Source organism: Amblyomma maculatum, chromosome 2, assembly GCF_055883805.1.
Source record: "Amblyomma maculatum isolate TAMU_Amacu chromosome 2, ASM5588380v1, whole genome shotgun sequence".
Classification (NCBI taxonomy): domain Eukaryota; kingdom Metazoa; phylum Arthropoda; class Arachnida; order Ixodida; family Ixodidae; genus Amblyomma; species Amblyomma maculatum.
In genome coordinates this window covers 5,349,478-5,377,303 of record NC_139345.1, presented here as the reverse complement: position 1 = coordinate 5,377,303, position 27,826 = coordinate 5,349,478, and the positions used below count along the sequence as shown (strand labels likewise).

Below are 27,826 nucleotides of genomic sequence, written 5' to 3'. Positions count from 1 at the left end.
GCAGATCTAGCTATTCTGTATAGGCGCATCTTTTTATTCCGTAATCGACGGAGGGTCTTGTTGAACCATGGATTTTTTATGTCATTAGCTATTGTAATCAGAGGAACATGTTTCTCTATCAGTGCAGATAGTTTGTGTTTGAAGAGCAACCAGTTTTCTTCGGTAGATCGTTCGTTCCTTAGCGGGAAAAACACCTCATTGAAAAATGAGGCAAGTTCCGTGTTAATTTCATCATATCGTGCTTTACTACAATCTCTAATTTTTTTAGTTGTAATACCTGCAAACAAGCTCGGAACTAGAATATCAAACTGCAACATCTTATGATCGCTAAATCCGTCAAGATACATAACCGGCCCTATGGTATCGGGAGCAGTGGATAGAGCTAAATCAAGAATGTTAGAACCACGCGTATTCTGGCTAATCACTTGAAATAAATTGAAATCTAGTGTTAGGTTGATGAATTTTGTTGCAGCATGACTAGTTGAAGACAAAGAAGCCAATCTATTTCAGGAAAATTAAAATCACCCAACAAGTAGATGTTGCTAGGTGAACTGTGTTCGACAGCGGCAGCAATGCTAGACCGAAGATCATGAATGAAAGCAGTCACACAATCGGGCGGATGGTAACACACTCCAAAAAGTAAATTCGAAGATATAGTTTTGCAGGCAACCCAAACTATTTCGAGGTCTGAGTTAGAATTGATAGCAGTGGATGGTAACGTTTTTTTAATACCAAGAAGCACCCCACCCCCTCTTTTATCTGCACGGTCATGTCTGTAGATATTGTAAGCATGGGCGTCTGGAAAGATTTCATTGTCTTTGATACCGGTGTGCAACCAAGTTTCAGTTAAAGCAACTATATCAGATTCACTGTCTTGCAAAAAAGAGCAGAGATGATCACGTTTAGGCATCAAGCTTCGGATATTAGAAAATGAAAGGGACAGCGTCGGAGCCTGGGGGCATGACGTGGACTGAGGACAATCACGCAATCTAGGTGCATTGCCTAGCTATGGTGATACTAATATGACCGAATCAGTGGCTCGGTCATACGCATATGTCATACGCATAAAAATCCTCACGGATTGCAAAACTGGAGTCCTTCAATTTGTGGCCATTTGAAAGGATGTTCTGCTTGTCTTTAAAGAAGGTCATCTTGGCAATGATTGGTCTGTGCCTATCAGTTTTGAATTTGCCTAATCTATGAACCCTTTCAAACTGTGAAGCAGTCATAGATAAATCTAGGTGCTCTGAACAATATATATATATATATATATATATATATATATATATATATATATATATATATATATATATATATATATATATATATATATATATATATATATATATATATATATATATATATATATATCGGCGAGTTGTTTTTCCTCTCGCTTTACATTGATTGCTCTTTATTCCAAAAATCACCATAAGACGAATTCCTGTAAATGTCAACAGTATAAAGATAACAAAAAAACACCGACGTTTGCCTTGCACTCGTAGACTGCTGGCTTCTTTAAATGCTATATATATATATATATATATATATATATATAATTTTGGCCGTTACTGATGACTGAGGAATAATTATAGGCGTCATATGACCCCTCAGTTTACTTCCTAGTTCAACGTACAATAACTACCCTTAACTATGAGCACAGAAAAAATGTAGAATGACGAGAACTGTGCGAAGAAAGTTAGCCTGTCAGCTATTTCGAGACCTCTCATTATTAGGCACAGAAAGTTATCATACTTTAAAAACCAGCATGCTTACCTGCAAAAACGGCCAAGGTTGAGCACTATCATTAACACATTGAGGCAAACAGTCGTCTTTCGAACTCTCAGTGCAGAAAACAAGAATACAATTGAAAACTGCATATATCGATTTACTCATTTTAACCAATTTTCAGGCTCGTTTGTTTACCATTTCAGCCTCTTCGTAACGAATGTTTCTATTTAAGTCATAAATTTCTTGTGGGTCCTTATTTTTTATTTTTGAAAATTAAATTGAAATAGTCAATGAACTAATTTACTTTTGAATAGCTCTATCTTAGGAGTGACATAGTCATGAAGTAAGGGAGGGATTACTTCTTGATACATAGCTTAACGTAGTTATGCTGGTATAAGAAAAAGGCATTGAATTTTTTTTCTTGCAGTTTGTTTATCTCTTGCTGGCTTGTGTATGTATAAGCTCCCTAACGTCGTACTCCGTTTGGCCTCTTTTAGGTGGCTCAGTGAATTCTTGACATATGCGATTCCCCAGAGGACCAGAAACACTGTGCTTGGTCTTTTCTCAGCCCTTGTAATTCCTTCTTCTATTTGTCCTAAAGAGGCTCTTCAATGTGACAGTAACTCGCTCTGGACTTTGTAGACCTGCCTGGCAAGTGTGCTGTTCAAATCTTGTCATGCTCCAGTGTGGGATACTGTTTTTGTTTTCAAGCATCTGCGCTGCTAGATTAAGATTCAAAATTGCTGTATTCACTGCTCTTTCTTCGTGTTGTGGCGCCCGCAGGTGATGCCGATCGGAAACCGTGTCTTTTCCGTGGTCGCCTACACTCCTACAAGAGAAGATAACGGCAAGCGACTCCGATGTGTGGCCGAAAACCCGAACATCGTAGGAAGTTTCATCGAGGCCTCCTACAGTCTTGATGTACACTGTGAGTCGAAATTTTTTCACCACGCAAATCTTACATGACACAGGCTCCATGCTCCGTATCGTACACAACACTTACGTTCTCTTTTCCTGCTGATACACACCGGTAATTTCGTCGTTTACTCCACTGGCCACTTCCCAGCAGCCGATTAATCATCAGAGTAAGAACAATTGGTCGCACGCGTGTCTCCGTAAACTTATGGTAGGGAAAATTCGGCAATCGAACCGCTTCCCTTCCTCGTTCGTTTTGCCTACACATCTAGTGACGCTTTTTTCTCTTCGTTAAATGGTTCAACGGCTCTAAATTGACTCAGCTCTCCCCCCCCCCCCCCCCTTTTTTTTTGTTCTGATGTTTGTTGGTCGCGACTAGATGCGACGACTTGTTTTCTTAATATTATCAACGCTTGCGTATGCATGATGTATGTCCACTTTGTAGTAGTTTTTCTTTTTTGACATGGGTTTCGTTTCACTGCTGACATAGGTTTCTAGGTCGCGAATAAACGTAATGACAGCTTTGTTCTTTTTATTTTGTGCGCGCTCACATGAGTTTCCATTTCCTGCTAGATATAATGTCATCACGCTGCAGGGATGAAAAAGTACTCCCGTCTCTCTTTAACTGATCTGAAATTCATATACGAGATCAATTGAGTTTTTTTTCTTCCTGTATGTGACTGGGTCTTGTACTTTTATTGCATTCTGAAGTGTGCTGTATGCGTTTCTTTTGTGTGTGTAACCCCCCGCCTTCCCCTCTGTAATGCCGAATGATGCTGTATCAAATAAATAAATAAATAAATAAATAAATAAATAAATAAATAAATAAATAAATAAATAAATAAATAAATAAATAAATAAATAAATAAATAAATAAATAAATAAATAAATAAATAAATAAATAAATAAAAGCCTTCTGCCCCGTATCAATATGATCAGTGAAAGGTCAATGTGGTAAACATCAGTTATAAGCTCCATTTCTACAGGATTCTCCTTTAGTCTAGCGCTCGCATTGTAGAATACCCTTGAACCGGATAGGCCCAAAATCTTATGGATGCAGGGATCATTGACGGCATGCCATTCAATCTCTGATATATACAGAGTACTCTCACAGATTCCCAGCCCTGCATTTCTTAAAAGGTTTCTCCGTACACTTAAAGTAGGATCGTACCATGTTGAGCGCGGAGGCACAGAAGACAGTTTGATTACTTAGTGGGGCAGCTTCCGTATGCAGTGCTCTAACAAAAGCAACCAGATAGTGGCTACAATGCGGCTGACGTGCCACGTGTGTGCGGAATCTGATACTTCTCAATCCCAGCTCAACCCTACTACTGCAAGAGGCACACATCCCCCTCCTAATACATCCAAGAAAGAAGAAAAAATTACAAGGTCGCACTTAGCTTCGCTTAAGAGCTCAATAGCGATAACCTTTCCTCTGTGGCATCTCTCTACATCTTCTCTTCTACCTCTATCTTGTTTGTTTTTGCACTTGTCATATTTTCATTTATTTTTCTTTTCTTTGGCTTCTTCGTCTCACATCTGCGTCTCAGGATCCTCTCATCGACATACGAGAATGAAGGCCTAACCTACCAGATAGGGGATATTATGTCGACGTCACAGCCTATTGTGACGTCCTGTTGACACATATTGCAGCATCTCGCGAAATATCGTGAAAAATCTCGCGAAAGCAAAATTTTCACCATGAGAATGGAAAGGCTTTCGCGTTAAAAATCGAACTGCACTATTGCCGCTTGTTCAACCCTTCTTTGTAGTGGAACTTGAACCTTGAATTCACGCGCATTTTTTGAATAACCTGTAGGCAGCTTATCCAGGATCAATGCTTAACAAATCTCGATACCGAGGGGCGACAAATCTTGCGACTTGTGCGAATAGCTTTCATGGGTCACACTTCTTTATATGACACCTGCGCAGACAAGCCACTGGTCACCCTCCAGCTGGGCAAGCGACTGCGGTTGGAGGAGATTTACGAGGGACAGGACGTGTACCTGGAGTGCAGTATCGATGCAAATCCGCGCGTGAGCGAGGTCATCTGGCGTTTCGAGGGCAGCCAGGACGTTCACTCGGACCCTGCGGCCAAGGTCATCACGAGCAACCAGTCGCTCGTGTTCCAGGCCATCCAGAGGTTGAACGCGGGACGCTACACGTGCGTGGCCATCAACACCGAGGGCGAGTCTGTCAGCAACGAGCTTCAACTGAAAGTGCAGTGTCAGTACCTCCTGCCTTTCTGGTTTGCTGTTCTGGCCTCGTTTCTGTCCTGGTCTGATTTCTGTGGTGACTCTTCCGGTGTTTCTGGTCTGGCCTGCCTTTGTGGTCTGCTGGACGTCTCAAGAATTTCCGACGACGCCCGTGCAATACTTTGTGTACACTTCTTTAACAAGCGTTTTTGCTTGTTTCCACGGCTGTTGTTTACAGAATTCTGGAAACGCGTAATTTTTCAATTGAATGTTGTTTACACGAATGAATTTTGTCGAGTATTTTAAGATCGCACAACAACGATAATGTTTTCGCACGTCATATCTAGGGAAACTAATAGAAGGTGTTCAAAGTTCAACATTTGCAAATAGATAAAAAGGGCACGACAGAAAAATTGGTTCTGTGCCTGGGATGTTGACCAGGTGGCCGCAGATTGCGAAGATTTTTCTCATCGTAATACCAGCAATTAAATAAATGCAACAAATAACACTTGCTAAGCAACTCGGGGTATGAACTGCAAATAATGATTGATGACCTAGACAGGAAAAGTAGAAAGGTAGGCTTGAAAATCAATATGCAGAAGACTAAGGTAATGTTCAACAGCCTCGGGAAGGAACAGCAGTTTACATTAGGTAGCGAAATACTGGAAGTAGTTGGCGAATATGTCTACTTAGGACAGGTAGTAACCGCAGACCCGGACCACGAAAAGGAAATAACAAGAAGAATACGATTGGGATGGAGCGCATTTGGCAAGCACTCGCAGATTATGACTAGCAGCTTACCGGTATCGCTCAAGAGGAAAGTATACAACAGTTGCATCTTGCCTGTACTCACCTATGGGGCTGAAACGTGGAGGCTAACCAAGAGAGTTCTACTTAAGTTGAGGACAACCCAGAGGGCTATGGAACGAAAAATGGTAGGGGTAACATTAAGAGATAGAAAGCGTGCAGAGTGGGTCAGAGAAATAACTCAAGTTACCGACATTCTAGTAGAAATTAAGAAGAAGAAATGGACATGGGCAGGACATGTAGTGCGAAGAGAGGATAACCGATGGTCGCTGAGGGTAACAAACTGGATTCCAAGGGAAGGAAAGCGTAGCAGGGGGCGGCAGAAAGTTAGGTGGGCGGATGAGATTAAGAAGTTCGCAGGGGTCAAGTGGATGCAGCTAGCACAGAACCGGGTTAAGTGGAGAAATATGGGAGAGGCCTTCGCCCTGCAGTGGGTATAATCAGGCTGATGATGATGATGATGATGATGATGATGATGATGATGATGATGAACACTTATTCATTACAGTTAGCATAAATATTTATATTCAAAACTCACAGACCCTTGACATAAAAGTTGCCCCCACCTCTTCTGTGATTTAATAATGAATGGCTTCACACTCGCCACAGGGTTATGTTGTCCATGCCGTTGTCAAGCCATGGAAGCGGCGAGTGGAACAACAGCCGGATTGTTTCTTTTTCATACTGAGCGAAAAAGGACGCTCATCGAGGATTCCCTGCGTTCGTTAAACTGGAGACAACGCGCCGCTGTCTCTTTCAATCATCATCAACTGGCATCAAAAAATAATTAAAAGTGAGAAAATAATTGTGCCAGCTGCGACATCTGCCATCGCGTTGCGATTCACCTGAGCTGCTTTGGCGGAGGCAAAGGCAATCGGTAACAGAGGGAGGAAATAAATGAGGGGAGCAACAGGGCGGCAGGACAGGTAGGGGTATGGTAAAAATAAAAAGTTCTATACAAAGCACGACGCCCGCCAAGGGTTGTCTCAGTACTGAACAACTCGTCGAACAGGCGGTCGTTCGCTAGTGGCATAATGCATACGCATATTGTCGCCACACTCTTTCTGCCAATGTTTCTCAGCTTGGTCTTCTGACCATAACCTTGAAAATGGGAGGAGAAAGGGCTGCGCCGTGAGCTGTAACCGTGGAGAGCACTGACTTGAGCACAGCGCGTACGTGTCAATACGGGGTGAAGGAGACTTCTGAGCCTTATTTAGTGTCAGTGTCGCCATGGCTGAAGTGATCCCATTTGCTATAGCTTAACATCGTGAAGCAATGCTAGCGCGCCTACTCCGCATTTGATTAACCGCAAAAATAAACTGCTCTGTTTCGCTCACTCCTCCAATATGAAAATTTCCCTCTCCCTTTGATCATAACTGCAGCTTCTCATCTATCACGTTTGAATTAAACTTTGAATCACCGTTGAACTTGTTGCGAACAGGATTCGCGGGCAACAACCGAGCTTTCATTTCGACGCGAGGTATACCGCCCTTTCGACGCCAATAGGTAACAATGGCTCGTATAGAAGGGTGTGGGAAACGACACCGAAATGGTAGTAATTAAAACGCGTTGGAGACAATTGGTTGAGGGTTTTGTTTCCCTTGTTCCGCGCAACGCTACGAATAGATGTAAAACCAACCCCTGATGCTTAGTAATGGCATTGTTGCCATATATCACTTTCTAAGTACTTCCAAAGTAGATCACATTCGTCTGAATGGCGTACACGCCGATGCCAATTACTCAGTTTAATGAATGTGAGGCCGCAACCTGTTGTAAGTTCGTGCGTATTATATCTCCATTATTTCGCTTTTTTTTTTCGGAAGCACTCAATAAAGAAGGCAGCAAAACTTTACGGGATGCCGCAGTGCTAGAAACTGACCTCTGTTACCGTGCGCTTGCAGCGAGCGAATGAGCGGTAACTATTACATAATTTAGCGGCATCGCACAGCAATTATGCTAGGATGACTAGACTGCGATGAAAACGAGGTTGAACAAGAGGGAATAAAGCAACGGGAGCTTATTACCTTGGTGGCCGTACTATACCGTACACTATTGTGCTCAAATTCTATTTACTGGGGCAAATGCGCCTTTTGTTGTGTAACTGCGCGGCATCCTAGATGCAAATAGGTGCCAGCGGCGCACGTACCTGCCCTGAAGCAAGTTACGCATCTGTCCTAAGGTTCTTATTTCTCCCGCTTGCTACGCCAACGAGGCTGCAGAATCGCGCATATTGCCATAACAGCTGTAGCTTTAGTAAATGTATCTGGCGTCTTGGATCACTACTACTGTGAACGACAATTACGCTACAATTGCTGGCATCATTAGGAGACGACATGAATATGGGACAGCGTCGGAATAACTTTTTTCTCCGAGCACACTATACCTCAGAAAAATTTAATGCCTAAAAAACACGTGAATCCTGTTGTGAAGCAGGCACACGTGCTTACCTGATTGAGGTACTGGCCAAGCCACATGTTATCAGGAGTAGCTGCGGTGACGTGACAAGCCAGCCGCTATAAATGCTACTAACCTTTAATAAAGTTTGTTCTTTCTTCGCCAACCACTTGTTGATTGACTTCAAACCCCTTTTTCTTTTTGAATTTGAAAGTCATACATGTTTCTTGTCTGGCTATTCAGGACAAGTTTTGTCTTTCCTCAAAATTTATGAGCCGACAAGCCTGAAAAAAAATTGTTTGCAATATAAGTTTCTTAATATTCCTAGAAGATTTCCTTCGAGAATCACTTTCCTTACCAACTTTAGGCGTACACTTTCTACTGGGCACCTTCTGCGAAGCCCTGACATGCATGACCCTCTCGCTTGTTTCCGTGCAGATTCTCCGGTGTGCTCCCTGCGGCAGCGGGTCGTGTACCCTGCGGCGGCTCACGAGATGTTGCAAGTGTCATGCGACGTTGATGCACACCCGTCGGCCGTCAGCTTCCACTGGGCCTTCAACGGCAGCCTGCGCAGCCACGAGCTGCAGACTTTTGTGTCCGAAGGGAGCCGCAGCATTGCCTCGTACGTGCCGCGAGATAAGGCCGACTACGGCACTCTCCTCTGCTGGGCCGTCAACAAGATTGGCCGCCAGAAGGAACCCTGCCGATTCCAGATCGTTCCCATAGGTTAGTTCGCCGCGTGCATGTCTCTACCTCGGGCTCTTCCTCCTAAATTTTTCCTGCTTCTCGCTTTTATGCCACGTCTTTCATCTCCCTCTTGTGCAGGGCACTCAGTACGCTCCATAGAGGGTACTCAGAGGGCTCAGTGTTGAGGGTATTCAATGCCCGCTGTGTAATTGTGCCCTTTTAATTATAGTGCAGTGTGTCGAACAACAACGCTCTTCCGGTTAGCAATCTTTCATTCCGCATTCTATTATCTGCCTCTCATCTGATAGCTTTAGCTGCTCTTAACTCTGCCTTCTGTTTAACGCCTTGGTCGTCGGTGCCCGCAGTCTCACCAAGCGGCACCCGTTTGTAAAACTGTACCTTCGGAGAGCCAGTGGTAAGAATTCACACCTCCGACATACTAGCCCCGCACTTCCCGTATAAGGGATGGACGCAATAAGCACTGGACCATTGTTTCGTTACTTCCATATTTTCTCGTGTGCAGAAATCACGCACACAACTGACAGATCAAGACGAAGGACACACAAGCTCAATTTCGAAATCTTTATCGTACTCAAACTAGGTACGAGTGGATCATTCGAGTTAAAGACTCATAAGCATCCGCTAAATATTGCTTTTTTTCCTTGGATCTAATCCTCAAAGGTGCCCTAGTGATCGAAATTATACAAAATTTAATACTACATTATTTCTAAAGCTCATGTGCTGGTTTCAAAAGCTCAACTTGATACAGCATGTTATTTTGTCTTCAAGCCTCTGTGAGATTGTGATGACGCTTCCCTGGTCGTTGGTTGATAGCTTGATGTGGCCTTGTAATGTTACATATAGCCTGTCGACTTATTAATGCTGGAAGATGAGATGATTTAGCCTGATTAGTAAAAAATTATTTATCAAGATGTTTAGGACATCAATATTTCATATGACCTGCTTGAAGCCATTATGGAATTTCATAACACATGCCTGCTTTTTTTCGAGACGTCGACTCTAGTGTTATAGCGATAAATTTTGACAGATAAGCTTCTTCATGCCTTCGGCATAATTGTCAAGAGGCCAGTTAGTTCATCATTACTCCTTCCTTCGTTCTTTTTTCGCTAAGCATTGCCTGTAACGGCAGAAAGGCAGCGTCATATTTATTAGGGTTGAATTCTGAATGCGCTGTATTGTCACAAGTATTTTCGTCCGAAGAAATATCTTTTTCCTGATGCCTAGTGCTCACGTAGATTTTACTCCGTGTGGAGTAGGAAACGGAATTTCAATTTTTTTGATGCGTTTTCTTACGGATCTTAATAGTATATGGATCACATTTTAACAAATAAGCAATGTGAGTTAGAAACTTCTTAGAAAAACTTAGGAGAACGTCAATGTAGATAGGCAATGCACTCTGCGAATGTATAAACAAGAAGCAGTTGGTACAGCACGAGAAACGTGTAGTGGAGGTCACACAGTTTGATGGGGCAAGATGGCCATAGCTGAAGTAGTATGCAGGTTGTTTATTGGGGAAACATTTGTTATTTGCCAGGGTAATTATTGTTGTTCTTCCTGTCGCTACCGCCACATACGCCAAAGCAGATTGCCGACAGGCTGCATATATGAATGGCCACAGTTTCAAAGATTAGACGGTAAAGAAGCAGCGTAATTTCTCGGAAATAATTTCATTCAAAATGCGGCATATGGTGCTACTGCATCAGTGAAGCAGTTTATTCAAAAAGTAGCATAATTAAAACCTTTATATTATGTTGTCATCGGTCACGTGGTGACGGGCGTAACAAGTGGTACCTGTTTGTTGTTCACGTGAAATATATATGGTTCTTTAAAATGGGAGCAATGCTGGAATATAGCTGTTGGTTTAACTACTAATCGAATATACGAAATCTCCTCCAAAACTCGTACCGCAGTCCCATTTATACACTCCTTTGCTGCAAAAATATTTTCACTCATTGCCATAGAAAGTATACACTCGATGTTTTCTGTTTCACAACGAAACTAATTAAGTGTTCGCTTTCTCTACTCATGACCTGATTTAACTCTGTAGTATTGGGCTGCTTCTATTCCTTTGTGAATACAAATTATGAGAATGATTACGATGTTCCCTAACGCAGCATTTCAGTGCGACTCTTTAGCTTCTGCGGTGCGAATGGCAGAGTCCTCTTGGCGGTGCAAACAGCCATTAGTTAGTACAATTCGTTAAGCCGCTGGTTAATAATGTTACTATAAGCAGTTGGAGTATCAAGGGTCATCTCGACGGCGACGGTGATCTTGTGCCTCAGCGGCGGCCTGCAGGGTCCTCTCAGAAGTTGTGCTTCGGGGGCAAGAACGGCATTGACATCTTGGTGACGGCGCTGAGCAGTTGCTACGGTTCCGTGCATATCGTATTATGGCATCGGCGGTACTGATCCTCGGCTCGGGCAGCTCGTTCAGCAGCAGCTCACGGTTCTTCTTTCTATTATTCTGAGAGAGAGAGAGAGAGAGAGAGACAGAGAGAGAGTGTGCGCGTGTGTGCGTGCGTGCGTGCGTGCGTGTAAACCTTTTTATTTAAACCAGTGGATGAAGTACCTCCAGTCCTCCCACTTGCGGCGGATGGCGGGGCCTTTAGCTCGTGACTATTTCGTTCAGCTACACCAGCGCAAACGGCGATGCTGCACAACCGTTGAACGGGCGCATATGTGCTGCACTGTAAAAAAAGGGGAGACGGAAATGGTTGCGCCTAATAATGGAAGGCGATACTGTACGCTTCCAATACCAATAGCATGACCTTACCTGACGTACCGAGAATGGCAGGTGATTAGCGTAACGCCTGGGTTTCTCGGTAGAAAAGTGCAGTGCACCCGCAGTAGTGCCGACGTACATTATTTTAATAATGTGCACAGTGTTATCGACCTGTCGAGAAAAGTAGAGGGGAAGGTCCCCTTGACAGTAGGCAAAATATAAATCCTAAAACAATAGGTCGCAATTAAATACATCAGAGAAAGAAAAGCGCATTTTCAGCAATTCTTCATTTTTGCTAGCACGATGAAAGGGAACAACCGTCACGACTCTCTCTTTCCTATTATTTCTTCTCTTTCGTGTATACGCACTGGCGAAACACATGTTTACCTCAGCTGCCTGATGCCACGAGCGTGCAGCAATTTTATTGATGCACTGAACTCATTCGTTGGTAAGTAAGCGCGCAATTTCGATTCGCAACGCACCTACACTGGGTGGCTCGTTCCATCATTGCCTTCGAGCGCCGGCAGCAAGGCGCCGGGAATGGGGTCGCACTGGACGCAGCGTTCGATTCAGCCAGGAACTCGGGCGGCAACATTACGGCCCGCACCCTCGATGAAGTAACAACTCGGCCAACGAAGCCCTGGAATAATCGGCATCAAATAAGGAGGGAAGAAAGCTTGAGCGCTTATAAATATTCACTCGCTCATACCAGACTTTCGCCTTCAAGGGAGCAGAAGTGATGCACACGTGCACACGAATGTGCGTGTCAGTGAGCGTGTGCGTGCTTTCCTGGATGGTGAAAGCACTTCGTGTATGTTCGTGCGTGCAGGCGCGTCTGCGTGAGTGTGTGTGATTAAGTGTATGAGAGAGAGAAATTGACAAATCGACACTTATTTTTCTAAGAATGCCTCAGAACGAGATATAGAAAGCGAGCGAAAGGGGAGGCAATCAAGCACACGACAGCTCTGACTGCCTGCTGCAACGTGCGAACTCGCGAAATGATCGACGTGCACTAGCAACTCCCGCTTCCCTTATCCCTCCCCCTCTTCCCCTTTATTTTCCCAACGGGCCAGCCGCCGCGTAGACGACGGCGAAAAGCGCTGCTTGAGAAACGGTGGCCTTTCTGTACGCTCAGTTAGCGCTAATTACGGCTCTTTCGTTAACTGCCTTCTTAACCGAACGGGCGAGGCCAAGCTGGCAGCAGTCGCCGACAGCTTTGATGGAACAGCGCCAACTCGTTGTCCAGAGTTATTTTTATCTCGTTCTTCTTTCTTGACTTGGCTGTCATCGCTTGCACCTCGGACAGCTCAGTACCTCTCTGTCTCCCTCTCAGTCACTGCCGCCGTTCTGTGACTGGATCGGCTTTGCCTAGTGATGGCATGCGCAGCCGCGTTGTCCAAATAGCGCTCATCCGTCTCGCGATAGTTGACTCTCGGGTGGCAGACCTCGCCTCCAGGGCCCTCGGGTCCGGCGACCGACTCGGAGAGGCAGCGAGAAGGAGACTGAACAACGGCGGGCCTTCCTCAAACCTTGGGTCTGCTGCGGGAGATATGACACAGCGGTGCAATGGAAATGATGCCATGTACTGTACGCATATGGATGTGGCAGTGCCGTTAGAGGCAAAAGAGGAGCAAGGTTGGCAGGAACGGAGACAGAGCGTCTCACCATCGCCGCTAACAACGGACTGCTTTTAGTGGATCATCGACTTTCCCGCCGGGCTATTAGCCTGGTCTGCCAGCAGCCAATGCGCCACGCGCGCCTGGCCCTTGCTCGTCTACATCTATTTGCTTTCTTCTTCTCGTTATCCTGTTTTCCCCGTTTCCAATATTTTTGTCTCTTGGGGAAAGATTGAGAAGATCACACACCGCAAAAGTATGGCAGTCTTCCTTTTTTTTTGGCTTCTAGTGACCTGCTTTGCCTTTTTTCGCATTTGTTTGGGTTTCAGTTCCCAGAAAAATCTATCCAAGTCTATAAGGAAAGCGGTGCACCCATGCCCGATGAAACCGAGCGAGAACAGAGTTGCGTGCTCTAGTTTACGATGTTTTTTTGTTCTCCAAGGTTTACCTGTTTGTATACTACACTTAACTTTTTAAACATTAGCTCAAAAAGCAAAAATGTCTATACGTAAGTTGTAGGTAACCCTACAACTACAATTTAAGTAATGTGGCTTTCACATATGCTTTAAAAGATAACACACGCAATAAGCAAACAGATTTCCCATAGGACATCAGTGGCACTTCATGTCACGAGTTGCATCTACGAGAACAAAATATGCTTTGCTCTGAAACGCTCTTCCCACAGAAACTGCATGTGAACTGGGACAGATATGCTAGCCAGTAGCTGGCCACGTGATATCTTTGAATTAAAGCCAGTAAGTAAAGCTACGCAAAACGTATATTGCTGCAAACATCGCACTCATATTCTTTGCAAAACTATCTACAACTTCTGCATTGCCAGTTGCTTCTTGAACTCAATAATTAAATGCTAGCTGTTTTGATTCAGTTATCTCTGGTGAACGTAAGGTATGATGGCGACTTGAGCAGGTGACGTCTAACGATCCTAAGTTGGCTTTCTTGTGATAGGACTTCAGGAACTTTTCAAGTTTGGATGGATTTGGTTGGTTCACTTGGCATACCTGCCAGATGCGCCCGCTATACATGTAGCTGAGATTTTCTTCTAAATTTCGAACGTCCAAGCTGAGTCGTGTGTCTTTAACATACGCAGCTTTATTCACTTCATAATCATCCTCATCAGTCGGAGTATACCCACTCCAGGGTGAAGCCTCTCCCATACTCCTACAATTATCCCGGCCCTGTGTTAGCTGCATCCACTAGACGCCTGCGTAATTTCTTAATCTATTAACCGAAAGGGAAGATTTTCATCATCATCATCATCATCATCATCATCATCATCATCATCATCATCATCATCATCATCATCAGCCTGATTATACCCACTGCAGGGCGAAGGCCTCTCCCATATTTCTCCACTTAACCCGGTTCATTTAAGTTAAAGCAAATGCTTAAAATGCCGGTGCACTGCGGCTGCGTGAACTAAATACATATTTGTGCCCGCCCATGTTACGCCCCAGAAAATAGATTTACATTCCGCTTACTGTGCTAATTACCCAAGTATAGGCGTGCAATGTTTTGAATGTTTGCTTTAGGGTCACTTACGTTTTGATATTCAGTAGGAAGAACGAATAAAAAAGAAAGGTCCAGTTTATTTTATCCCAACATGTCTCCTGTCTCCTATGTGACATTTTTCTTTTTAGCAGTGAACTAAAGTCGGTGAAATAAGAAAAAAAAAAAACGCTCTATTGCGCTCTGTCGCCACCGTGTTGTGCCGCTACCATACTGGTTTTAAATGTCTAAGCGTGCGCGATCACAAGCCTCAACGTAAGCGACCGACAGTGCTGTCTGCATTGTCTTGAAACTGCGACAGGACATTCGACATCTCGTTTAATGATGGGAAGATCATCGGCAGCCAATTGACACGTAGCTTTTCTTCAACTGTGAGACGAATAAAAAAAAAACTGAAAGATAATCAGTAAAGTCTCATAGGCCAGGGCACCCTCTGCTTACGTTATTGTACTACTTGCAACTCGTCGCACCGTGCGGCTACCGCTCACTTTGGCACTGTCAGCAGATGCGTTTCCTTCTTTCAAAACGCGTTCGAGAGCGGCGGCGCATCAGGATAACGTATGAGCGCAGCCAAGTGGTATTTTTTATCGCCCGGTCTTTCTTTATGTTATTACAATGAACTCTCTGCAGGCATGTTTGCCGAAAGAATTGCTTATGTTCTTTGTTAATCATCTCTGCAACCAAATACACGCAGCGGTCCTAAAAGTGATAAAAAAAAATTGCGCACTGAGGTTTTATTAACATATACTTTGTTTGACACACTACATTCTTTATCCTAAATTATTATGAATGGCAATAAAAGAACTTCCGCTTGTTCAGTATTTCACTGTGCAATCTCTGGGAACCATTTCAGTTCCCTGCCAACCCTTTCCCTCTACCGCCACCGCTGCCCATCTAGCTCGCCTCCTGAGACCTCCCCATTCAAAATTCCTTTGACATCTTCCTGTCGTCAAGACATGGATGTGGTGCCCTTGCGATTCGCAGACAGCCATGGAGCAGTCGCGCGCGTAAAAACCAGTGCTTCAGCTGCATTATACTTGACGTTCGCGGGCAGTTAAGGAGGAGTAAACCACAGCACATCGTGTCTGACAATGCTTGATCAAGCTTCCGCGCTGTAAGCTAAGCTCAATCAGAATTAACGCTAGCAGCCAGCGCCGACATCTTCCTGTCGTCAAGACATGGATGTGGTGCCCTTGCGATTCGCAGACAGCCATGGAGCAGTCGCGCGCGTAAAAACCAGTGCTTCAGCTGCATTATACTTGACGTTCGCGGGCAGTTAAGGAGGAGTAAACCACAGCACATCGTGTCTGACAATGCTTGATCAAGCTTCCGCGCTGTAAGCTAAGCTCAATCAGAATTAACGCTAGCAGCCAGCGCCCGAAAAATCGTCGTATGCATATCGCCACCGCCCGCTTCCACTACGATTTTAAAGACAATCCCTTCGGATACATATACTAAGAAAACATGCCAAGTCCGCGACCAATTGTGGTTCCAGCTCAATTTAAATTCGGCTAGTGGGCCTATTGATTCTGAAGCTCTCATGATTTGAGCCAACGCTCCACATTCGGTTCAGCAGCGTTGAATAGCTGAACCCCCCTCCCCTCTTTCTTTTTTTTTTTTCGCGTTGAGAGGATTGCACGGCCTTCCTTATTCATTAATCCTTCAAATTAAACCGAGGTAGGACTATACCACACTGCATGCCGTAACCAAGCTTCAAGCTCCTACGTTCTACCGGCAGGTGTTGATAGAAAAGGCGCATTCGTACTGAGTTAGGAGACCTATCTCCTGCTGGCAGGTGTAGGAAAGGAAGCGGAAACAGAAGAGACAGGGAGAGAAATAATAGGCAAATAAAAATAACAGCAATATTAACGCTGTTCCTGAATAACCAAACCTTAAAATTCCAAAGTAAGCTCATAAAAGTAGAAAAAAAAGTAGTGTTCCGGGTGACGAAATATTGGCGTTGTCTAACATAGCTACGGAACGTGTTGAAGGGGCAGGACAAATATGACGGAACACATAATTTGAGTGGGAACATCAAGGCGCAGCAAGAAAATAAACCGTGTATGTCACTCTTTTTTGAGATTGTGCTCAACAGGGGTGTCAAGTGAGACAAATTGAGGAGTGCAATTCAACTGCGAAATGAGGGCGCTCATTACGAAACGAAGAGCATTGTCCCTTTGGCGTCGCTGCCTGTTTTTAAAGAAGACATGAAACAAGACGATCAGTCTCTGAAGACAAAAGGAAATCTCTGTGCGCCACCCTTCAATACTAGCGCGATTATGCTTCTCCTGGAGAAAGCAAAGGTGCTCTCCTTCATGTGTAAAGATGCAGTGTCGCGATAGAGCTGCAAGAAGTAGAGTAGCTAGGTGCCATAAGTTTTATATTCATACATTTTTTTCTTTTCGGGAGGGGGCTATTCTGGCTTTCGCTGGCAAAAACCTTATTTCCTCTTCGTAAAATGAGCATACTGTTACTTAGCATTGTAACGTTTGCTGAGTTATACATATTTAAGTGCAGTTTTACACCTTTACGAAAAGTACCCAGGACTGCATGGTGGATCAAATAAATTACGGGACAAAATTTGGTGGGTACGTCGCCACCCCGTTGTATTTCTAAACACCTTCGTTGACATGGTTTCAAAATAAGAGTCTATAAGAGTGTGATAAAAATTAAAACAGTGTGTAAATGGAGCCTTTTCCTAGGACTGCGATCTCTATTCTGCTATTCTATATTTAGCTGCCCGAAATGGGGCACGTGTCGGACACTTAGTTTGAGGTAAGCTGAGGTGTTGAATTATCTACTTGCTACCTGTGCTTGCAAGCTGCTATATTTAAAAGCTTCCCATTATGGCTTTAGAAATATTTCAGGAAAATCCAATTTGGTTGGAATCTTAACCACACAATGCAGCGAATGCCGTTTTTTATCATAGTATTATGCTTAGCCGACTCGATTATCTACACTCCTGAATCAATAGCTACCTAACCTCGAAAAAAAAGGAAAAAAAGCAGTGCGTGAAGCAAACAGTAGTAATGTGTGAAATCTTTTAATTTATGAAATTCCAAGTGAACAACCTTTTAACAATGCACGCCTTTTATCCTATGAACAGAAGCCAGCAAATATTGCGGGAAAGAGAAGCCTGTTCGCGTGATTAGCTTTTCCAAAGCCACGTCGCTCCAACGTGATTCTAAAGCCTTGCATTTCTTTCTGTAGACGAATGAGTACACAACTAATGCTGACGTTATCTCAGTTGTTTCTTTTATTGGATCCACTAACAAAAATGGGACACCGTTTCTGGGACAATTCCATGGCTTGTTTTTTTCTTTCTGTTTTTGCTTTCCTATCAGTTCCCCTAGGCATACAAGTGTGTGTTCGCAACAGACGCGTACCGGAACCCAGAAGCCTTGTCACTGTAAATAAACCTTTTGCGCCATCGCTCAATGTCAGCTAGGAAAGTAGGGAAGAAAGGCCAGATGGATGACCACCTTTACGTTTATGTCAGCTGACACCACTGTATCCGGTTGTCCGCGGTAATGTCTGTATTAAGAAACGGCAGAGTTTTCTTTTTTCCTCGCTCCGTTATTTCACCTTGCAATCTTTTAGCCAGCTTTAATATACGACTGCAAGTGTTCTGTTCGACAAATCATTCCGGACACTACTGCGCGCTCCGAGGCAGCCGCCGAGCTGCTTTCTTTATATACCTTCCCTGCGTATATCCAACTCCACCGAACTCCTTTGCTAGTTTTCATAGTTTATTGTTTCTTTTTATTTTTTATTTTTACCGCCTATCGAGAAGCTTTTTGATCTGACCACCCCTCGGAGGCAAATAAGTCCCTTGCAGGAACTTGCTTCCTTTCCTGGCATTTGTTTACTCGCTGGAGGAGGCCATTTCAAACAGCATGGCGGTAGTCCGTTAAACGCGCTCTCAAAGAAGCCACTTTATCATCCCGTAAACCAGACTGCGTGCAACACGCGGTCGTTCCGCGGCGTGTCTGATGCTTGGCTGAAAATTGCGAGCTGGTTCGCAAATTGCCACGCTGTGTCGAAGATGGAACGTTCCCGTAATCGGAGATGACAAAGTTGATTGGGGCACTAGTTTCTTTTCTGTGCGGTTAGTACATTTTGTTGCCTTTTCTGTGCGAATTCTTTCCTTTTATACCTTTTCCTTCTTATCCGCGCGAGAGGGTAGAGAGGCGGGGAGATGCTAAACATTTATGTGTTGTCTCCAACTGCGGAAATGAAAATAGAGTTTTGGTGAACGAGCTTTCGATCCGTCAATTTAACCGCGAGTCGCCTTATGATTTCTGTATGTGATTGTTTTGTTTTCGCTTTTTGCTTTTGCCATCAGTTATGTCTATTAGGGATTTTACTTATGGCTAGCATTATAAGCAAAAGTTGAAAACAAACAATGCCAGCTGGAAGCATATTTCATACGTGGGTCGCACAATGCAAACTAGAATCACCAAAATAATTCTCGGATCAGGACGAATTTTTCCTTTAGCTGCGAAGTTTCAGAGAAAGCTGTATAGCTTTCCTTCGTTGTCGTATGGCTGCGTCTGGGTGGATGTCAATGAGTAGTTACTCTTTTATTACAAATCTGCTCCGTCTTGGGGGTTCCCCTGAATATTCAATCATTATTATAATTATCCTTCGTATGTCCTTTTTTACTCACATTTTTTTTCTGAAAATTTGGGCCATACTTCACTCAATCTTCTTTTTGCTGCGTGAAAGTATGAGGTGAAGGCTTCAAACGATATCTGAAGAGCTATGAAGCAAAAAGAAAGTTAATCGCTGCTGCTTTTTTTGTGCCAACTTTACTCGGTTAACCCTGTTGCGCGTGCGTTGCAAATGTTATGCCGTGCGTCTCACCTCATGTGCACTTCCATACCTTAATCTTTCTTGGAGACTTCTTCTTTCCATCCACATTTGGTCGCTTTCTTGTGGGATTCGTCTTGAGGCTTCCACGCGAATACAAATATCTGAAGTGCCGCAGTTAATCTTCGAGTGCTTTCTGGTGGAACTTGTTAGGTCACAGAGTTCTCATTCTCTCCCTCTTCAAGCTGTTGATGCACACACCCGAATGGCCAGATTCCTTCTCTTGTTGCGGTAGTTGACTAACCATTAAGTAGCTTGCACTTGTTTCATGAGCTGACTGAAGCACTTTAGTGGGCCACAAATTAATGGCAGTCCCGGCTGCCGCAGAAAAAAACATTCTTGCCGTTTTGGCACCATGTAATCCTTTTATCTCGGCCTCTCTTGGGTCCTTTTAACTCGCGCCTAGAAGTTTCTTCGCCTGAAGGTTCCTAAACATATGAAACATAATTGCTCTAGGGGTATAAAGCAACGTTACCCAGTGTAACTAGCCAGAAGAAGTTTTTCCGGGTTCGCGCAATATCCATACCGAAGTAATAGGCGAGTGAAGCTGAATATTTTGATAATTTTCAGCCGTCTGTGTGGCATTTGAAAAACAAAAAACTGAGCTCAGTAAATTTGCGTCGAGGCTGCCGCACAATACGAAATTTTTACCAAGCTTGTTTAGCATTTTTACCTAGATGCTCGGGACTATTGAAGTGTTCTTTTTGGTTATTAGATGGCCTGCTGGATTTTCGTTTCGCTTTATACCATTTAAGTCCACTGCGCTACTATTATGAACCATCTCTAACATATTATTACAGAGCAGCAAGCTTTTGAAGAACAGGCATGTTGGATGGCGATTAAATGTTTCTTTATATAATAATGGGAGCGGGCATAGCACAAACGCTCTTGCCAAAGCATCTACTCATTTGTTCGTCTTCTTCGTACGTAACAATTAATACCCAGGGCCACCGAGTACTGAGTATTAGTAGTATTGAGTATTAGTAGTAAAAAACATTTGTTTGGGAAAGCGGTGCCGCCCAGCTATCATCCTGATCGGGAATCAGATGCATGGCATGCTGATTGGCGAAACTTGATTGATGAATATTGAATAGAAGGAAGGCGACCGCTTGCCACCACGATGATCCCCAAAAGAAGACTGGTCTATGAAGCTTCCGGACCATCGCAAAGATCCGATGTCTTAGCATCAGGAACGCATCCAACAGCATGAGAAGGTGATTTGTCCTCGCGTGTGGGGGTGTCTCGTGTCGGTGCGGTCCAGTCCTTTGGTAGTGTCTTCAGTTCGTCGAACCTTGTGGCCGTGTCTTAAGGTGTCGATGGGATACTCCGGGTCGGGTCATTTGCCTTTCATCGTGTCTTGTGGTCATGTTTTGGGACGCTACGAGAGGAGGAGAACGGAGAGATCGTGTCGGGACCAGCATGCTGAGGCAGAGCCGGTCGATGCACACCAGCAACATGCGGCAAATGATCCAAGCAGACGCAGGGTACCGAACCTCGAAGGCCAGGATATTAGAGGATGGACGTATACTCGCAGGCTACTCGAAATGTTACGAAGCGGAAACGCAGGGAAATGAGTGGTAAGATGGATTTTAAGAATGGAAGCGAGCCTAGAGCGAGCGCTCCTGCCCACACCACTGCTCTGTTCTGCGTCATCCTCGCCCGTAGCAATAGTTTCGCATTAACCGTCCATTCCTTCTTTTGTCTGGATTTCAAACAGGATATGCCATCTGTTCGCGTCTTGTTGTGAGGCCCAAACAAAAGTGATCATACTTGTCCTGTTTCTGTAGCACTAGAGAAAGGCGCGCTGAGCAAGACATGAGCAATGGTTGTATCAGGGTGTGAGATGGCTGGTTGTGCACTTATAAAAATCGTCAAGTAAATGATGGCGAAACGATTGGTAGCAGGGAATTATATATGTCCTTTTTGAAGTATGCTAAGCGGTCGTTTGAGTTCCACTCGTGCCTCCGACAGCCTCCGAATGAATGATGAATGTGGGGAATAGTCAGTGATGAGAAAACGATGCATCAAAGGAGACTCGATACACTCCATGCAGCTCTCCTTGTCTGCTGGCGGAAATGTGCCGTCGTTTTCTGAAGGTTCCAGGCGGTCGTGTCTCCGTTGTTCCGTCTTGTGAACTTTATTTTTGGCTTTTGACAGTGAGCACTTGAGAGCGTGTAGTGATTCGCGGTGCTAGCTTTAGTGACGAGCTCCTGCTAATGAAAGGCGGCATGTAACGGTGCGGACGAAAGTAAACGGAGCGCGCGTTTTCCTTCTATCATTTCTTTCAAAGGTTTTATAATTGAAACTGGCATTCTAGACACATGCGAATCGGTTGTAGATGCCAGTGCCCTTTCTCTTGGACAACTATTGTTTTCTTACCTCCAGTGCAGATAGCTTGATTTTAATTTTAACGAAAAAGCGTGCTGCTCCGTTTACGTATGTCCGTACCTGTACGTTCGTGCCTTAACTCGGCTACCAAGCAACAGTGTAGTGCCTTGACTGCTTTTAAATGTCTGCATGATCGGTTGAATTAGCAGCCCAAGAGAAAGTATGCCGGGTTCTACCAATACTGGTGTATTTAAACACGACTTTGTACAAAAGAATGCCGACAATAGAGGCAGGTCATTATTTTTTTTGTTTAAATCGTACCTAGAAAAGCCGAGTACTAACGTCTATTAGTAGTCATCAGCGATTGTTTGTGTGCCAAGTTCCGCTATCGACTATAGCCGAGCATGTCGCCTCACCCTATCTACTGTGTGCAGGTCCACCCAAAGCGCCGTACAACTGCACGCTGAGCAACCAGACGGAGGATGCCTTCCTGGCCGAATGCCGCGAGGATCCCAGCGGCGGCGGGGGCCTGCGCCAGATGTACAGCTTGGAGGTGCACGACATCTCCTGCCACCGACTGCTGGCCAACCTAAGCGCCGACCGACCGGCCTTCTGGGTACAGGGCGTCCCCGCGGGCCTCAACTACGTGCTCGTGCTGTACGCTGTGAACGAGATGGGCCGTTCGCAGCCCGTACTGCTGCGTGCCGAGGCGGCTGACAGATACTGGGACGGCACCACGCGCCACGGTACGCACATCCTGCCTGTTTTACTCGGCCAAGCTCTTCTAGTGGGAGCATATTGAGCGTCTAACCTGGCTGTACATTTCGATTAGCTTTCTATCTAGTGTTCAAGTTGTCTATCTAGCTACATAGCTAGATAGACAAGCGTCCAGCAATCTAAACGCTTCTAGCGTCTAGCTATCTATAGCGTTTAGCTTGTCTTTCGTACTTGGCCTTTAGCTGCGGTGCCATGTCCTTGACACGTTCCGTTAATACTTCCCTCTCATTTTGAAAAGCCGGAGCGGCAAGGATTGCCTGGTGTAACTAATCACGCAAGAACTCTATGAAACTACACCTGGTCAGAGAGTTCAGAATCGAGACCGCGTCTGTCCTCTTTAGGAAAACTCGCTTCTTTTTTATTGAGCTACGCGGTTAGAGCTTGCTTCATAGAACCTGTTGCTATTGGTAGGAGTGCATTAGCCACATTGCAGGAGGAAAATAATGATCGAAATTTGCAGCCGTGAAAAGCGTGAAGGATTCTAACAATAAGTAAGCAGCGAATGCTACCCAGTACACAAAATTGCAGGTAGTTGTTTATTGTCAGAACAAAACGCTGGTGTGGTTTATGACGGAAAACCTTTGCAGACAACAAACATTTCTTTAGTAATATGAGAATTTGAGTTGTTACAACAACAAAGTTGTACGGTTTATAACTACAGAACCATAGGCTGCAAAAAATTACCAGAAAAAGCATGAACTAGAGAAAACTTCTATAGACAATCAGAAAAGTCTGAAATTACGACAGAACTAAGGAGTATATTATCCGTTTTTTTTTTTTACCCGGTTTTGTCGGTTTCTTTTTCCACAGGGTGATGGCGTTCATGAAATGCTCATGCATATTCCCGACTTGAATCTAAACAGATAAAATTGGTCGTATTACTTTTGTTTTGCACCATGATCGCAGGGAGTGAATGGAGCGGCTGCGAGCAGAGCAACTCGCTCGTCGTCATCTTGATCGCCGTCACCTTTGCCGCCGTGTTCCTTCTCTTCCTGCTTCTCATCATAGCACGCTGTCGGACGAAGAAGCAGCGCTTGAAGGCCAACACCGGTGAGAGAACTGGACTGCATCAACCCCTCCTTGTAGAAACCATTCCCACTGTGGCACAAAACTGGCGAGAGGGGTACCAACACGTTCTTAAAAGAGTAAGCCACAGAAGTGAGTTCTATCATAAAAACGGGTTGTTTCGACCTGTTATTTAAGACAGAAATCCGGAGATTTCAATATGGATATAGTCCAACTGTCTATTAGTGTGTAGACCACGCTGTATTTATAGCAGGGATAATGGTCTGGTAATCCGGCGCGTAATGTAGGTGAGGTTATTTGCGTAGAAACTGAAATTCAGTGCCCTGCCAATATGTGATGCGTGAGATTCGTGAGGCGCGGAGAGCTACTGCGGTGTCGAACAAGTGTCACAAAGATAACCCCCAAAGCCTGCAGACCCATAGAATTAAGAAATGGGAAGAAACAATATGGGCGACACTTAAGCTCCGCCTATAAGGGCATGAGGCGATAGTTTAGGCTACCAACCCACATATCAGGCCTCGCTCTAAACAAGCTTATCACTGCGATTGTGTTCATCTAGAGAATAGCCATCGCATCCTGCTCTGTGTTTGCCAGCGCCTTTAACTTACCTATGATCAGGTGATGACACAATGATGGGGACTCGTTTGTTCTTCATATCTGTGAACATTTGTTCTTTTTCCTTCTCTTCCAGGTGACAAAATAGTGCAAAACGGGAAAATGTAAGTACTTAAACCTTCCTATTCTCTTTCACTGTTCTACCAGGATTTTCAGTGCTTCTCGAAAGGCCTTCCTTTTCCGCCGCCACAAGAAAATGAGAACGGCGTTAAGGTGGCCTAATAAGTAATAGCAGAACTGAGAATATATATAGTTGGTTACCTGCATAATGGGAAAAGGGAACATGGGAAAAAAAGTAGATTGTCGCTCATGAAAGAAAAACGAAGCAGCAGTTAATTGGGAATGCACCTTGGAAAATGTGCTTATGTACTTTGAGTGTATGCGCGTCCAGGTGACACCAGGGCACAGAATTTCACTGCTATTCGCCATAATCCGCATCAAAATGGAGTCATCTCTGGGCTGTTTCGGATACTAGGGATAGCCCCCCATACCCCTCATCATGACGAATCACTGATGAATCACTGATGAGTCACTGGTCTCTCTCGGCGTTTTAAAGAATTTATTGATTCCGACAGCTTCCATAAATGCGCATGGTGCAGCACAAGTCACTGTGCGCTTGATTTTCATTCGTCGTCATGCTCAAATACCTACTTCCCCGACCACATGTGCTTCTGCTTCCGAAGTTGAAATAAATAAAAATCCCTGATCAGCGTTGTGTGAACGTTGCAGTAAAACAAAATGGAAACTTCTCCATTGCCGACACTTAGCATCTTGCATAGATATCAAAATATGTTTATTTCTTTCTATTGCTTGGTATCTGCGCGAACACGGGCACCCATTCGCTTCTTGCTTGCGTGCCATCGTTCGCTTCTTGCTTGCGTGCTTGTCGTATGTATGTCCGCTTTCATTCTGTCTGTCATTTTCCAATCTCTAATGCTTTGCAGTGCATAAGCGTGCACCAGATAATGAACTTGTTTTATTAAATATATTTATCAACTTTGTGCGGCAGCTGATGTTACAGCATTAAAATTAGATTGCTCTTTTCTGTGTCACTCGAGGCACGGCCTACTTGAAACCCGAAGGCATAAAAAGGCGTTTGCTTTTCTGGTTTGTGGCTCACAGGTCTCCTCGTCCCTGCGACGGTTCAGTGAACATGACAACCTTCAACTGCGTCGAAGGCGACGAGCTTCGTCCCACGGTACTGGAGACGTCGCCGACCAAGCCGCCGTTCCATGCCGACTACATCACCAATGTGAACCACACCCCTTACTTCTGTCGCCAAAAGATTGTGGACTTCTGATATCCGGACGTGCTCCCCACAAGCAGTAGCAGCAAGGCAACTCCCTGCATGACCACGTTTGGCAGCGGCGCCGCTCCGCAATGCGGCGCTGCGAGCAGCGGCACCTCGTGAAGCGTCGCTCCTCTCTGGGAAGAGACGTCTGAGGGCTTTTGGGGAAAGAGAAAGCGTTGGCAAACGGAACCTAGTCATGCATAAGGAAAGGTACCAAGCCACTTCCGATGATGACACAGTCCAAGAAGCGACTCGCGGAACCACGTCCAGAATGCAGCAAATACCGATTCTCTGCGATATAATAGGCGCCGAAGTTCGTGGAGTACTTCGATGGTTCTAAGTCTTTGGTGCTGCTGTTGACGGGAACGTTGACGTGGCTGAAGTTCTCGAGACAACAACCGCGCCGTAGGGACTGCTAGCATCGTGTAGCACTTTGTGGCTTCCTGCTCCCTAACAGTGACCGTGTCAAGTGACAAGCAGGAGCCACTGGTAATTCCCACTGCATCGACAACCATGGTCGTGATCGAACCAAAGTGACGGTGCGTGAAAATGTGCGGCACGTTCCTGTTGTGGTTATAACCTTCGAGAGTGCGTGCTTGTGTCCTTCTTTGGAACGACTACGAGGTAAAACTCTGTTTTGGTGCGCGAATGACTGACATGATGCCAAAAAAAATATTCAAGAAAGAAAAGAGAACAATAGGTGCTGTGGGAGGGTACAGCTTGCGCGCTTGTGTCGACGCAAGGCAGGCACGCGAATGCCAGAACAAAGAATATATCCACCTTACGATATACGTCCTATAAAGACACTCACGTACTTGAGCTTTGCTAAGAGGCGCGTCTGTCGACGCTCGTTCTATAGGCATTTAAAACCCTTCTTCTCGTGACGGGTGTGAGCACTACACCCGACTCTATCCTCCCCAATCGTCGTGGTTTCCCAAATACTCTTACAGTGTGGCACTCTCGACTCGTTGCAGCTAGTTTTGCGCGAACGCTCCCTTTCATTCGGTGCTCTGGACGGCGCAGGGTCTCAAGTTTTAGACGCTGCTTAGGGCTCGGTCGCGCCATCATTGTAATTGCCGCGGGAATGCTAGCTCGACGGCGACTACTGACAGAAATATCTGACGTTTTCTTTTTTCATGGACTCGGAGTGAATGCGTCCAAACAACCAAGAAAGAAACTCCCTTCGCTTGCATAGTTATCATGAACGTGTAACGTTAGTACGATGAGTACAAGGACTCTCATGCAGGCTTATAACAAAACCCATAAAACTCGAAACGTCACATCATCATCGACAGGTTGTGTGTGCTACTCGGTCTACGTCACTACCAATCGCGTTAAAACTGTGTTGATGGGAAACCATGAAAGCGAGGACAGCGAGTGTAGATGGTAAGTGAAACGTGCTTGAGTGCGTAGCCATTCGTGCGAAGAAAAAGAAATATAGGAAATAATTTGCCTGAGTCTTCGCCCTAATCGTGCTTAGCAGTCGTGGTGTTGTAAGATGCGGGTCTCGAGATAGTGCGTACCCGTGCAGCTTGGCCATGGGCTATGAAGAGGTCCTCAGCCGCGGTGAAGGATGCAACAGGGCATTAATAATACGGTCAAAATGGAAGGGGCAGCTGCTATAAAGAGAAGAAAGGCGCTTGTCTCACTTATGGCGCGGACATCTGAACTGCGTAATGAGGGAAGGGTAAATGAGGCTGCAAGAAGAGAGAGAGGTGAGGGAAAAAAGAGAAGATTAGGGAGACACTATACACTGTCTAGAGTGCGCGTAGGCAAAGCGAGTGGCGCGCAGGTTTTCCGTCCTCGCAAAACGTCGTCGCGAGCGCCATCTCAAGCTGATTGTGTTAACGAACCTTTGCGTAGCCATGCTAGAGTGATGTACCCCCCACACTCTACGAGAGCTACCAGGTGGGACGTGCTCGACCTTGCTCATCAAACAAGCTCATTCGCAACGCCGTTTCCGTAATTTACTCTCATAAAAGGCGGTTTCTGGGCAGGTCATTATTTACTACGCCGCCGGGAAGGCGTTGTGCGTCGAATGGGGCGTGTGTGCTATTAAACTCAGAATAGCGGGTAAACTGCATTTCACGAAACCGCAGCGATAGGGGCCTGCGACGTTTCTCTCTGTTCGCTCTTGAGGGCTCAGGGTGATATACCTAGATTCGGGGAGACAGAAAAGTGAGTGTCGCATTGAACTTGTTGCGGTGGATGCTGTTATGTACGTGAGAATTATGGGCGCACGACACACTCCGTACACGTCTGTACATATTACAATCTATATTTTGTACGACGCGCAACTCTCATTG

The 27,826-nt window shown here is 44.9% G+C and overlaps 1 protein-coding gene across 1 annotated transcript in view; it reads left to right on the top strand.

Annotated features, from left to right (window-relative positions):
- Positions 1-27,624, top strand: part of LOC146197880 (neural cell adhesion molecule 1-like) — a 30,407-nt gene extending 2,783 nt beyond the window's left edge. Inside the window, exons 2-8 of the mRNA XM_084593159.1 lie at positions 2,512-2,656; positions 4,576-4,869; positions 8,478-8,765; positions 22,246-22,557; positions 23,495-23,638; positions 24,306-24,333; positions 25,352-27,624. Coding sequence (XP_084449285.1) covers positions 2,512-2,656; positions 4,576-4,869; positions 8,478-8,765; positions 22,246-22,557; positions 23,495-23,638; positions 24,306-24,333; positions 25,352-25,529 — 1,389 coding nt within the window. The 3' untranslated portion in view covers positions 25,530-27,624. The remainder of the gene's footprint in view (positions 1-2,511; positions 2,657-4,575; positions 4,870-8,477; positions 8,766-22,245; positions 22,558-23,494; positions 23,639-24,305; positions 24,334-25,351) is intronic.
- Positions 27,625-27,826: the final 202 nt, after the last annotated feature.